The following is a 12,474-nucleotide window of genomic DNA, read 5'->3' on the forward strand; positions in this document are numbered from 1 at the left end:
CCATCCAAATGTAAGAGAGCCCCAAAGCAGTTAGTAAGATCTACTGTACTTGTATTGTGTTTTACTTGTGGTTCCATACAAGTGGCCTGAGAAATCTTATATGAAAATGCATGTAGCTGTAGGGATCACAGTGCCTTATAACCAATGCAGGGTAATCGCACTGATTATACCATTTGAATGTATATATCTCTGATTTCTTTTTTCCTCAAGTATATAACAGCTACATAATGGGTGTAAGGTGTAAGCATCAGGGAGATTGCTATACTCTTCAGGGAGTCAGGGAGATTGCTGCTATATCAGAGAGTCTCGCTGACAATTGGGGAGTGTTGGCAAGTATGGGGGGAAGCTGCATGGAGATTTCCCATGGGCACCCTCCACAGATAAAACACCTTAGAACTTAGCAGTTATGCCGAATAAGATGAAAGGATTCTTACTCTGAATTTCCGGGTTCTGTATCATGTACGTGATGGCCCAGCGTATAGTGACCGACGTTGTTTCTGTTCCAGCCATAAACAGACTCGTCACAACAGTCAGAAGATTAGTGTCATGAAAGTATGTCCCGGGATCAGATTTTTCCTAAAAAATAAAAGATATTGAGCCTAAAATTATTGTTTTACTTAAAATTTAAAAAAAAAATACAGAAATGTTTTCTTTATAGAGTGATGTATACAGTATACAGTATTTGGGGGAAATGAAAGATCTCTGTGATACTTTACCAGTTACGATATGCAAATTATAATAGATCAAGGCCAACAAAACCCAAATTCTAATTGTTTGTGAAGTTGTAGATCTCCTCTAATTACACTCACAGCTGTAACTAAATTTCAAATTTACTTTGTGCCAGTTTGGTATCGGCAGCATATAACGTTGTGTTTCTGTTAGCTACATTTCGCAGAAACACCGCCGTTCCGCGTCCCCAATGGCAATAGCGATCTTATGTCATTTCATTCAGCCTCAAATGCAGATCATGACAATATCCAGCTAAGGAAGAAGAGTATTAATGAATTCTAAGCCAATACTTATTGGTCGATACTAAAAAGGTCAACACGCAATAGATTGATGCCAGATGGTCGACAGTCAATAGGGGCAAAAGGTCGACAGATACAAATTGTCGACACACTAAGGTCAACATGGGTGTAGACCAATGGCTACAAACGGTCAACAAGAACAAAACGTCGACAAGGGAATGGGCGACACAAAAATGGTTGGCAAATGCTTTTTGTTTTTATTTAGGTTTAGGGTTAGGCACTAGGAGGCACCAAGGGGAGGGTTAGGGCTTGGCACTAGGAAAGACTGTTGGGGATAGGCACTGAGGGATGGTTAGGGTTAGGCATCAAGGGGAGGTGAAGATTAGGGTTACAGAAAAAATCAATGTGTCGAGTATTTTTGTGTTGACCATTCCCATGTTGACCTTTTGTCCCAGTTGACCATTTGAACCTGTCGACCTACATCCATGTTGACCTTTTGTGTGTTAACCTTTTGACCTTGTCGACCTATTGACTGTCGACCTATTGCTTGTCAACCTTTTTTACTGTCGATCTATTAATCCACACCCATACTTATCAGAGCCATTGCATGTAGTCTTAACACAAAGATGTCATTATTTAGTATTTGTATATTCTCATTACCTCCTGCTGCCTGACAAGAAACGCATCCAGAAAACCTCGCTGGTCATCTCTGTCCAGTCCCTTAAGATGATTCTGGATCTCAGAGGAGAGGAGAGCGTGCAATTCAGCGACGTTCTGCTTGATCTTAGTGTGTGCACCGGGCAGGTACCGGAAGATAGGAAGTACATTGTACATCTAAGCGAGAGAATAATAATTGTTAGTAGCTCATCTGCAGCTAATTAGCCATCCTCATACCATCACCCAGCCAGTCGTGTCCCCAGTCCTCAGGACACAATTGCAGTGCATGTTTTCCAGGTCTCCTTACTGGAGCACACAAATGTATTCATTACTGACTGAGACATTTTAAAAGATCCAAAGGTGGTTCTAATTATTTCACTTGCGACTCTGTGAGGACACCTGGAAAACATGCACTGTTAGTGGAGTGGATTTGAGAGGCGCTGCATTAGATGACAGCAATATTTACATTGTTTGATAATTTCCTGAAGTTATTTCATGTCTGCCTACTTGCTCGTGGCTTCTTCTGCAAGGTGTTCTGGAAAATGCTGAAAACCTCATTAATAACGATTATGAGCACAGACATGGTGCAAGCAAATGGTGCTGGGGACAAACCGCAAACGTGGAATCAGTGTTAGTAAATGTATCGCTATAGTTTGTGCGATACAGGTAAGATTGCTGCAAAAATTACCATACTGAGCAATCCTCCCAATATTGTGGTGTGTGTGGTCGTGGAATTCAGGAAGATCTGATGGATCAGCAGCTCATTATTGGGGAAGCTGGGAAATGTGGTCTTGCCATAATATCACTTTAATAGGGGACACATGAATTATACAGGTTATGTGGCTGGCTAAATTGAAGCCTGGATTTCACCTGGTTTTAATCAACCACAGAACCTGAGTAAATCATAGGTGTCCCGTATTAAAGTCTAACTAATACCCCTTTTCCACCAAAATCCCGGGTCTGACACGGGATTTGGAACAAGGGGGTCAATTCAGACCTGCTCGCAAAGCTGCATTCGCACGCAGCCATCAGCTGGTAATATATGCATAGGAAACAATCGCATGGCCAGGCAAGAGAAAGCCCACTAACAGGGGTATTCAACATGGGAGCGAAAAGTCCGTGCTGGACTTTTCGCTCCACATCGGAGATTTTCCTGGGATAAAGTATCCGAGTTGGCTCAGTTCCGAGTTGGCTCAGGTTTTCCCGCCTGACTCGGATCTCAAATCAAGGCAAAACATCAGCATCCCGCTGTCGGATTCTCGCGGGTTTTGGATTGTATTAAAGGTCCCGCGATCGCCGCCTATTTCATTCTAGCTTTGGAGAGTGAAGTGGGAGGGAGCTGGGAGCTGTGCTGTGCATAGGGGCTGGCTACAGTTGTGTTGTCATTGACAGTCACTCAGGGGCTGACTGCTTACTGTCCATAGAGGCTGGCTGGCCCATAATCCATATAGGGGCTGGCTGTTGTCCTGTCCATAGGGGCTGGCTGGCTGTTGTCCATAGGGGCTCGCTGGCTGTTCTGCTGTGTTGTCCAGGTGGTGCTCTGTCCATCAGGGGTGCTCTTCACCCCCAGTGAGAAAAAATTAAAATAAATTTTTTAATTTCTGTCTGTGCATTAGCCACACTTATTATCAGCAATGTAGGTGCGCTGCCTGTGTCATTTATCAAAGGGCTACTGCCTAATTCAGGGGACCTCTCCTTCCCCAAGTGACCCAAAAAATAAAAATAATAATAATTGTTCTTTCTGTGTGTGTGCGTGTTAACAATCCGCACTTATACGCAATGTAGCCGCACTAAGGGTGTTGCCTGTGTCATTTATCAAGGGGCTGCTGCATCTTTCAGGGGTGCTCTTCACCCCCAGTGTGAAAAAAATAAGATGTCATCATCCCGCTGTTGGATTCTCGCGGGTTTTGGAGTGTATAAAAGGTCCCGTGATCGCTGCCATTTTTTATTCCGGCTGTGGAGAGTGATGAGGGAGGGGGCTGTGAATGTGCTGTTGCTGATGCTGTGCATAAGGGCTGGCTACTATTGTCATTGTCACTCAGGGGCTGGCTGTTTATGTCCATAGGGTGCGGGGCTGCCTGTTGTCCATATATAGGGGCTGGCTGGCTGTTGTCCTGTCCACTCCATAGGGGCTGGCTGGCTGTTGTCCATATAGCGGCTGGCTGGCTGTTGTCCTGTCCATAGGGGCTGGCTGGCTGTTGTCCATAGGGGCTGGCTGGCTGTGCTGCTGTGTTGTCCAGGGAGTGCTCTGTCCATCAGGGGTGCTCTTCACCAGGGCAGTTTCTAGGGTCTGAGGCTCCCAGTGCGAGCAGTCAAAATGCGCCCCCCCCCCCTCGAAGCAGTAATATTGTGGAGTGGGCATGGCGTCATCGTGAAGGGGTGTGGTATCACTGTAAGGGAGTGTGATCTCGAAAGACCACAGAATGACAGCCACTGTGACTACTGAGTACAGGGGTGTCTAACCTGTCAGAGGCAAAGCACTGAAAAATATATGTAGCCAAACAAAAGACAGACAGCATGCGCGAGCCTGAGGCGCGGGCTCAAAAATGGGGTGTGGCCTAGCTGTCACAAGCTCACGCCGCATTTCTGTGTGCATGCCTTTGGTGTGACATTTGCATGACCTTGTATCACACCCGGTTTTAGTCGCGTTGGGTGCGAGCCCAGCACATTGAAAATACAAGCCAGATCCACATAAAATACACTGCAACAAACCACTTCCACATAAAATATATTGGAAAAGCCAGAGGCACATAAACTACGTTTTAAAACCACATCCACCTCAAACACACTATTAAATCCAGAACCACATAAAACACATTGAAAAAACATGATTCACATAATACACACTTCATTCCAGCCCCCTCCCTTGCCATTCCATCCTGACAGGTCTTAGGCTTCCCCCCCACTGGCTCTCAGGCAAAAGTGCCCATTATGCAGTGCCCCCTGTAGTTGTCCCCATATGCAGTGTCCCCTGTATTTATGCCCCTTATGCAGTGCCCACAGTGGTAGTGTAACTTATGCAGAGTCCCCATTAGTAGTGCCCCCTGTAGTCATGTCCCCTGTAGTCATGACCCCAATAGTAATGGTCCATGTTGTAGTGCCCCAGTAGTAGTGTCCCCAGTTGTATTGCCCACAATAGTAATGCCCCCTGTAGTAGTGTCCCCTTTATAAATTCCCCAGTATTAATGCCCCTGTATTAGTGCCCCCAATAGTAATGCTCCCTGGCCCCTGAGTAATGCACCCAGTAGTGGTGCCTCCTAAGCAATGACCCCAGCAGAAGTGCCCCCCTTATAATGTCCCTAGTAGTAGTGCCCGGTTGCCCCCAGTAGTAGTGTCTCCCCAGTAGAAGTGCCCCCCTTGTAATGTCCCTAGTAGCTTTGCCCAGGTGCCCCCAGTAGTGGTGGCTCCCCCAGCAGAAGTGCCCCCAGAGTAATGTCCCCAGTAGTAGTGCCCGGGTGCCCCCAGTGGTAGTGCCTCCCCCCAAGTATTGTCCAGGCTGCCTGCACACAAAAAAAACAAAAAAACAAAACAGTAATACTTACCTTCAGCCCCGCTCTGGCGTCCGCTCCGCTCGGCTGCTCCTCTCTCTGCACTATGGGAAAGACGTCATGACGTCCTCCCATAGTGCACATTGTGGGAGCCGGAGCCGGAAGCAGGAGCCTCCGTCTCCATCTCCGTCTCCGGCTGCTCTGTTCTGCCGGGCGCCCGCTGGTAATTGAATCTCAGCGGGCGCCCGGCAGTTAACAGACTGTTTCTGAGCAGGGGTAGGAGGCGGCGCGCCCCGTGCGATTGCACGGGTCGCCTGCCCTTAGAAACGGCCCTGCTCTTCACCCCCAGTGTGAAAAAATATTTTATTTCTGTGTATGTGTGCGTGTTAGCCACACTTATCAGCAATGTAGGGGTCCTGCCTGTGTCAATAATCAAGTGGTTGGTGCCTCATTCAGGGGTGCCCCCCCAGTGTGAAAAAAATAATAATATTTTGTGTGTGCATGTTAGCCACACTTATCAGCAACGTAGGTGCGCAGGGGTGCTGTGCTGCCTGCCTCATTTATCAAGGGGCTTCTGCCTCATTCAGGGGTGCCCCCCCAGTGTGAAAAAAATAATAATATTTTGTGTGTGCATGTTAGCCACACTTATCAGCAACGTAGGTGCGCAGGGGTGCTGTGCTGCCTGCCTCATTTATCAAGGGGCTGCTGCCTCATTCAGGGGTGCTCTCCCCCAGTGTGAAAAAATAAAACCAATTTTTTGTATGTGTGGTTGGCTGTGTGCATTAGCTGCAAATCATCTGCACTATAATTGCTTGGTGACACTGCTGTAAGACCGCAGTAAGTATGGTGGACAGTTACATGACAGGAGAGCAGGATCCACATACCAGTCTTATAGCTGCCGAAAGCAGTCATGATGACGATGCAAGGCCGTCAACATCATCTATGAAGGCCGATGCACCAGGGCTTAAGTCAGGCTATCAAGTTTTACCCTGTTAAAGAAAAAAAATCTAAAGCTAAGTTGGCTTTAGAGAAACAAAAAAATTTTAATATGCCATTCATTACACGAAGTGGCAAGGAAAGGATAAGGCCTTGGCCTTTATTTATGACCGGTGGTTCTAGTGATGATTTAAGCCCATCTGCTTGTAGGAGAGGTACAAAAAAAATTTAAATTGTTAAGACGAGTAAGACACCGGAACCAACTGTGTGCTCTGAAAAATCACAAATCCCAGAGGAGAGTCCAAGTGTGTCCGCGGTTGCCATCTGTGTGCCTGACCTTTCTAATACTGTACTTGAAGAGGATCCTCCTTCCAACATTTGTGTTGCCTCTGAAAATGTGGGGATGAGCAGCACAAGTCAACATGCTGACTTAGAAATCGAGGATGCTTCTGTGGAATTGCACGAGGAGGATGAGGAGGATATTTATGTTTATGTAGTTGGCGATAACAACAAGGATGATGAGGATGTTGATGCCAAGGATGTTTGTGTAAAAACTGTAAATCAATCAACAGTTGCTGCCCATGGTGGTAAAAAAATCCCATTGTTGGCATGCCTGGGCAAAGGACCAAAAAATCCACATCTGATGTGTGGAATAATTTTCACCCAAATCTGGAAAACCTTTGCCAAGTCATTTGTAACTGTTGCCATGTAACAGTGAATAGAGGTAAGGCCCTTAACCATCTTGGAACCTCCTCCCTGTTACGTCACTTGCAGCACATATTGGAAAGGGTATTGAAACTTGGGGACACAATACTGAACAACAATCAGTCCAGCATCACCTAGCTGCTCCCTTCTATCTGGATCAAAGCGCCTGCAATATCCACCACCAACACCTGCATCATCATCAACATCCTCATTCGTGTTAGAAAAGTAGTCCTACATCCAATATCATAAGGACTGACTCCTCTCCTATCTGTTGTTCAACAGAAGGATCCTTGATAGTTATGCCTGCTGCTGCTGCTGCTGCTTTTGCTATGAGTGGATCTTCATCCCAGAAGGGGACCAGGAAGAAGACTAATTTTAGTAGTTCAAGTTCAACCAAACAATTGATTGTCACACAATCCTTTACATTGGCGAACAAGTATGACAGCAAACACCCAGTTGCACAGCGTATTACTGATGCCATAACAGCTATGCTGGTATTAGATGTGCGTCCAGTATCCGCCATTAATTCAGTGGTTTTACACAGTTGAGGTCCTGTGTCCCCGCGACCCTGTCCCTTCTAGATTCCACTTCTCTAGAATAGCAATTCCCAATCTGTACAAGGACATGTCCTCCAAAATGCTGTTGTACCCACTGTCCACTAAAACACAGATATGTGGACAAGTGGGACAGTGGGACAGGGCAAACTAAAGATTACATGACTGTGACAGCCCACTGGGTAGGTGTATTGCCTCCAACAGTGCAAACAGCAGCAGCATCTAACACATGCCAGCTCATTCAGAGGCAGGCTACTCTGTGTATCACCGGTTTCACTAAGAGGCATACTGCTGAGAATCACTTAGAAAAACTCAGGGAAATCATTGCAAAATGGCTTACCCCACTTGGACTCTCCTTGGGATTTGTGATTTATGACAATGCCAGCAATATATTATATGTGGGCAAATTGGAACACATCCCATGTTTTCCTCACACAATTAATCTGGTGGTGCAACATTTTAAAAAAAATTACAGTGGCGTGCAGGAGATGCTCTCGGTGGCCTGAAAGATTTCTGGACATTTTCGACATTCAGCAGCTGCATGTCGAAGATTGCAGCACCAGCAAGAACTGTTGAATTTGCCCTGCCATCAGCTGAAGTAAGAGGTAGTAACTAGGTGGAATTCTACCCTTTATATGCTTCAGCGGATGGAGGAGCAGAAAAAGGCCGTCCAAGGCTACACTATGGCCTATGACATAGGGAAAGGAGCGGGAATGCACCTTAGTCAAGTGCAGTGGAGAATAATTCTGTGTTGTGCAAGGTTCTCAAACCCTTTGAACTTGCCACATGTGAACTTAGTTCAGACACTGCCAGCTTGAGTCAGGTCATTCGCCTAATCAGACTTTTGCAAAAGCAGCTGGAGAAACTGAAAGAGGAGCTAAAATGGAGTGATTCCACTAAGTATGTCGAACTTGTAGAACTAGCCCTTCATTCGCTTCGACAGGATCCAAGGGTCGTCAATCTCTTGAAATCAGATCACTATATTTTGGCGAGCATACTTGATCCTAGGTTTAAGTCATACCTTGTGTCTTCAAACGGGCATAAATCTGAAAAGATGCAAAGAGCTGGTGGTGAAAAAATTGTCAGCTCAAGTGGAATGTGACACGGCAGCATCTCCTCCTTCATTTTCTACAGCTGCCAGGAAAAGACTAAATTTTCCTAAGAGACCCACTGCTGGTAGTGATGCAGATCAGTCAGCAAAACCTAATGACATCTGGTTGGGTCTGAAAGAACTGGCTACAATGAGTGACCTGTCTACCGTGACTTTGTCTGATATGGTCACCATTCAGAGAATGGTGGATGATTATTTTAGGGATAGCATCCAAATAGGCATGTCAGACAGTCTGTTTCACTACTGTCAGAAAAAGAGGCAATTTGGAGTCCCTTACACAAACTGGCTTTGCTGTACTTAAGTTGCCCATCCTCCAGTGTGTACTCTGAAAGAGTTTTCAGCGCAGCCGGGAACCTTGTCAGTGATTGTTGTAGGAGGTTACTTCCCCAAAATGTGGAAAAGATGATGTTCATCAAAATGAATTACAAATTCCACGAGAAAGACCTTTACCAGCACTTAAGTCCAAAAAATACAGAAGCATTTGTAATGGTGGATTCCAGCGGGGACGAATTCATATTGTGTGAAGAAGAGGAGGATGCACACACTGATGGGGTTGATGATGACGACATCTAATCTAATGTATTGTAAAGCCATTATGTATATGGGATCATTGCCACCAATGTCCACTGCGCATTGGCAGCTTGTTTGGTGGGGGGTCCAAACAAACCAATCATTTCAGCCAAGTGGCAGTCCCTGTCGCTGAAGTGATTGGTTTGTTAAACTGTGAATGTCCTCTTTCATATATACAACATAAGGGTGGGTTGGAGGGCCCAAAGACAATTCCATCTTGCACCTTTTTCCTTTCCATTATGTGCTGTTTGGGGCACTGCTGCCTGACATTTTTAATGTTATGGTTTATGAATGTCCAGTAATTGTAATGGCCACAGACAGCATCTCCTGCATGCCCCTTTCATTTTTTTTAAAGAAAATTCTGAACTAACTGCTGCTTGTTTTGTCAACCCGGCAGCACAAGTTGCACAGCAGTGACATTCTGCCAAGGGTTCGCAGCCCTCAAGGCTGCTACATGGGACAAAAGGCCGCATCCTGCTTCACGGCCCAAAGGCAACCTGTCGTCACTCCTCACCAGCCCTCAAGGCTGTAACGGCCACAACTTGCCAAAAGTTCCAGCCCTCAAGGCTGTTGCAGGACTGGTTCCTTCCTAATCATAGCCTGTATTCCACTACTACTCAGCCCGGAGGCTGCATCAACAATTAACTATCAACTACAGATGTGTCCACATACACCTTTCCTAAAATCGAGCAGTGTCACCAAATTTGCCATGCCTTTTAATCTGTGTATTATCCATGTCTTGTGATTTTTCTTAAAATTTGCTACTTTATCTGATAGTTTATTTGAGTACTTTTGCAGGAAAAAAAAAAATTGGGATCCATCTAATTGCTACTCGTCGTGGTGCATCTTAGCCATGACGGCATCTTGTGCTAAATGAAGAAAAAAAGGAAAGGTGTATGAGGACACATCTGTATCAATTCTTCAGCCGGTGGCTGCCCAAATAATCAAGTATCAACTATTCTTACTTCAGCCAGTGTCTGCACCAATTATCAAGTATCAACTATTCTTACTTCAGCCAGTGTCTGCGCCAACTATCAATTCTTCAGCCAGTGGCTGCACCAATTATCAAGTATCAACTCTTCTTACTTCAGCCAGTGGCTGTGCCAACTATCAACTATCAATTCTTCAATCCTCAAGGGGTACCCCAACCATCATCTTTGCACAGTCCTCAACTCTATTTATCACTCAGTTTTGAGTCAGCTAGCTGGATGAAACCTTTTGGCCCTTAACTAAATTAAAAAATCAATATTGCTAGCTGTGAGGTGGTCAAAATTGACTGGAAATGAGTGGAAATAAAAGTTATTGAGGTTAATAATACTGTAGGAACAAAAACAGGCCAATTTTATGTGATTTTTGCTGCTTTTATGTTTTTTTAAGAAAAAATCCACATCCACAACCAAAACCGAAAAACAAAACACAGAGGTGAGGTTTTGGCAAAACCAATCCAGATCTAAAACCAGGGGAGATCCAGATCCAAAACCAAAACATGGCGGTCGGCGCACATCTCAAGTTTCCAGTCAATTTTGACCACCTCGCAGCTCGCAATATTGTTTTCATCCAGTTTAGGCCTAAAATTTGCACCAAGCTAGCTGGCTGACTAAGCTAAGCGGCAGCAGTGGGCGGCACAAACACATGGCAGTTCAACTTCCAACATGGCACATAAGGAAACATATTTTTTCATTAATCAAGAGGCCTGAGGTAGTTGGAGTATGTATGTAGTTTAAGGCAGGGACAGGAAAGGTTGATTGGTAGTAAATGTATTTCATTTTTTGATTCAGAAGCAAATTTATCAGGGAGGAGGGTAGAGCATGGGTGAACAATATGTCCCATGTTTTGCCCACAAAATCAACTTGGTGGTTCAGAATATTTTTTACAATTACAAGGGGCATGCAGGAGATGTTGTCTGTGGCCATACACATTTATGGACATATTTGGCATTCAGCAACTGCATGCCAAAGATTGCAGCAGCAGTGGCAGTTCAACTTCCAACATGTCATGTTAGTAAACAAATGTTTTTATTATTCAAGAGGCCTGATGGAGTTGGAGTATGTATGTAGTTGAAGGCAGGGAAAGCAAGATTTGATTAGTAGTAAATTAAATTTTTTGATTCCGAAGCAAATTTATGAGGGAGGAAGGGAAGCATTTACAAAAATATTTTACTCATTCACATCAGTCCTTGCCCCAGAAGTATCCTTGAGTGCTATGCCTGCTGCTACTGGGAGTGGAAGAAGGGGACTAGGAAGACTACTGGTAGTACTTTAAAAAACAATTGACTGTTGAACAAACAGCAGTCAACCAGTTGCATAGCGGCTCACTGACGCCATAACATCTATGCTGGTATTAGATGTGCATCCAATATCCATCAATAATGCAGTGGGTTTTAGACAGTTAATTGAGGTCCTGTGTCCCCACTACCAAATCCCATCAAGATTCCACTTCACTAGAAAAGCAATTCCCAACCTGTACAGTGAGATTAAAAAAAACTTCATTAGTGGCCTCCAAAATGCAGTTGTACCCACTGTCCGCTTAACCAGCGATGGCTTCTCCTTCAGTTTCTCCAGCAAGTGCATGTGCCAAGAAAAAGTAAAACTTTCCCAAAAGACCCACTGGTGATGCAGATGAGTCAACACAAAAACTTTTTGGATGAATGCGCTGCAGGTTACGTACAGTAACATGGAGGAGATTCCTATATGGTTAAGGTTCCTATCTCTACTTACTCTGGCTTTACAAAGGGTACAGATGACTTGACAACTGTTGTCCGGATATGGGTAGAAATTACTCCACACAAAAGAAGTGGATATTTTTGTCTTATGCCCAGGCATGATGATGGGTTTTTCCTTATCATGGGCTATAACTGTTTCTTCCACTGGTGCCTGATTTACACAAACAACATCCTCATCAACAACATCCTTATTAGTGTCAGCTACACAAATATCCTGCGCATCCTGGTGCACTTCCACAGAAGCATCCTCGATTTCTATTTCAGAATGTTCACTTGTGCTTACATCATCATAAGATAACCACCAGTCATAAATAATAATATCATAGTCATAAAAAATATGCATTTCCTTACCACATCATGTGGTGAAAGGCATATTGACAATGTTATGTCTTTCTTCAGCTAACTTTCCCTTTGATGTTTTTTTCTTTACCACTGTATTGATTGGTTCTTGATTTTAGATGCCCTGACTTAAGCACTGTATGCCCTTGGGCATGGGCTTTAGTAGATGATGTAGATGGACTAGTATCATCATGACTGGTGGCACTGGCAGTAGCTCCAGCACTAGTATGTGGTTCCTGCTCTCCTCTTAACTGATCGTTCTCCATATCAATGAAGTGGGGTACAGCACACATGTCAATTTGTACCAATTTTAAATATTACACTGCGGTATCAATGACCTACAGTGTCACAAGCTTATTCATGAATAAGAAAAGAATAACACACTGCGCTGCCACTTACATTGTCACAAGATTTTTTATGAATA

The 12,474-nt window shown here is 44.6% G+C and overlaps 1 protein-coding gene across 1 annotated transcript in view; it reads right to left on the reverse strand.

Moving 5' to 3' along the window:
• LOC148533727 (cytochrome P450 2K4-like) overlaps positions 1-12,474 on the reverse strand; it is an 83,625-nt gene that overhangs the window by 41,358 nt on the left and 29,793 nt on the right. Inside the window, exons 5-6 of the mRNA XM_088467319.1 lie at positions 1,629-1,802; positions 435-576 (exon numbers count right to left, since the gene is read on the reverse strand). Coding sequence (XP_088323445.1) covers positions 435-576; positions 1,629-1,802 — 316 coding nt within the window. The remainder of the gene's footprint in view (positions 1-434; positions 577-1,628; positions 1,803-12,474) is intronic.

Source organism: Taudactylus pleione, unplaced genomic scaffold, assembly GCF_031769625.1.
Source record: "Taudactylus pleione unplaced genomic scaffold, aTauple2 ptg000070l, whole genome shotgun sequence".
In the NCBI taxonomy this organism is placed as follows: Eukaryota; Metazoa; Chordata; class Amphibia; order Anura; family Myobatrachidae; genus Taudactylus; species Taudactylus pleione.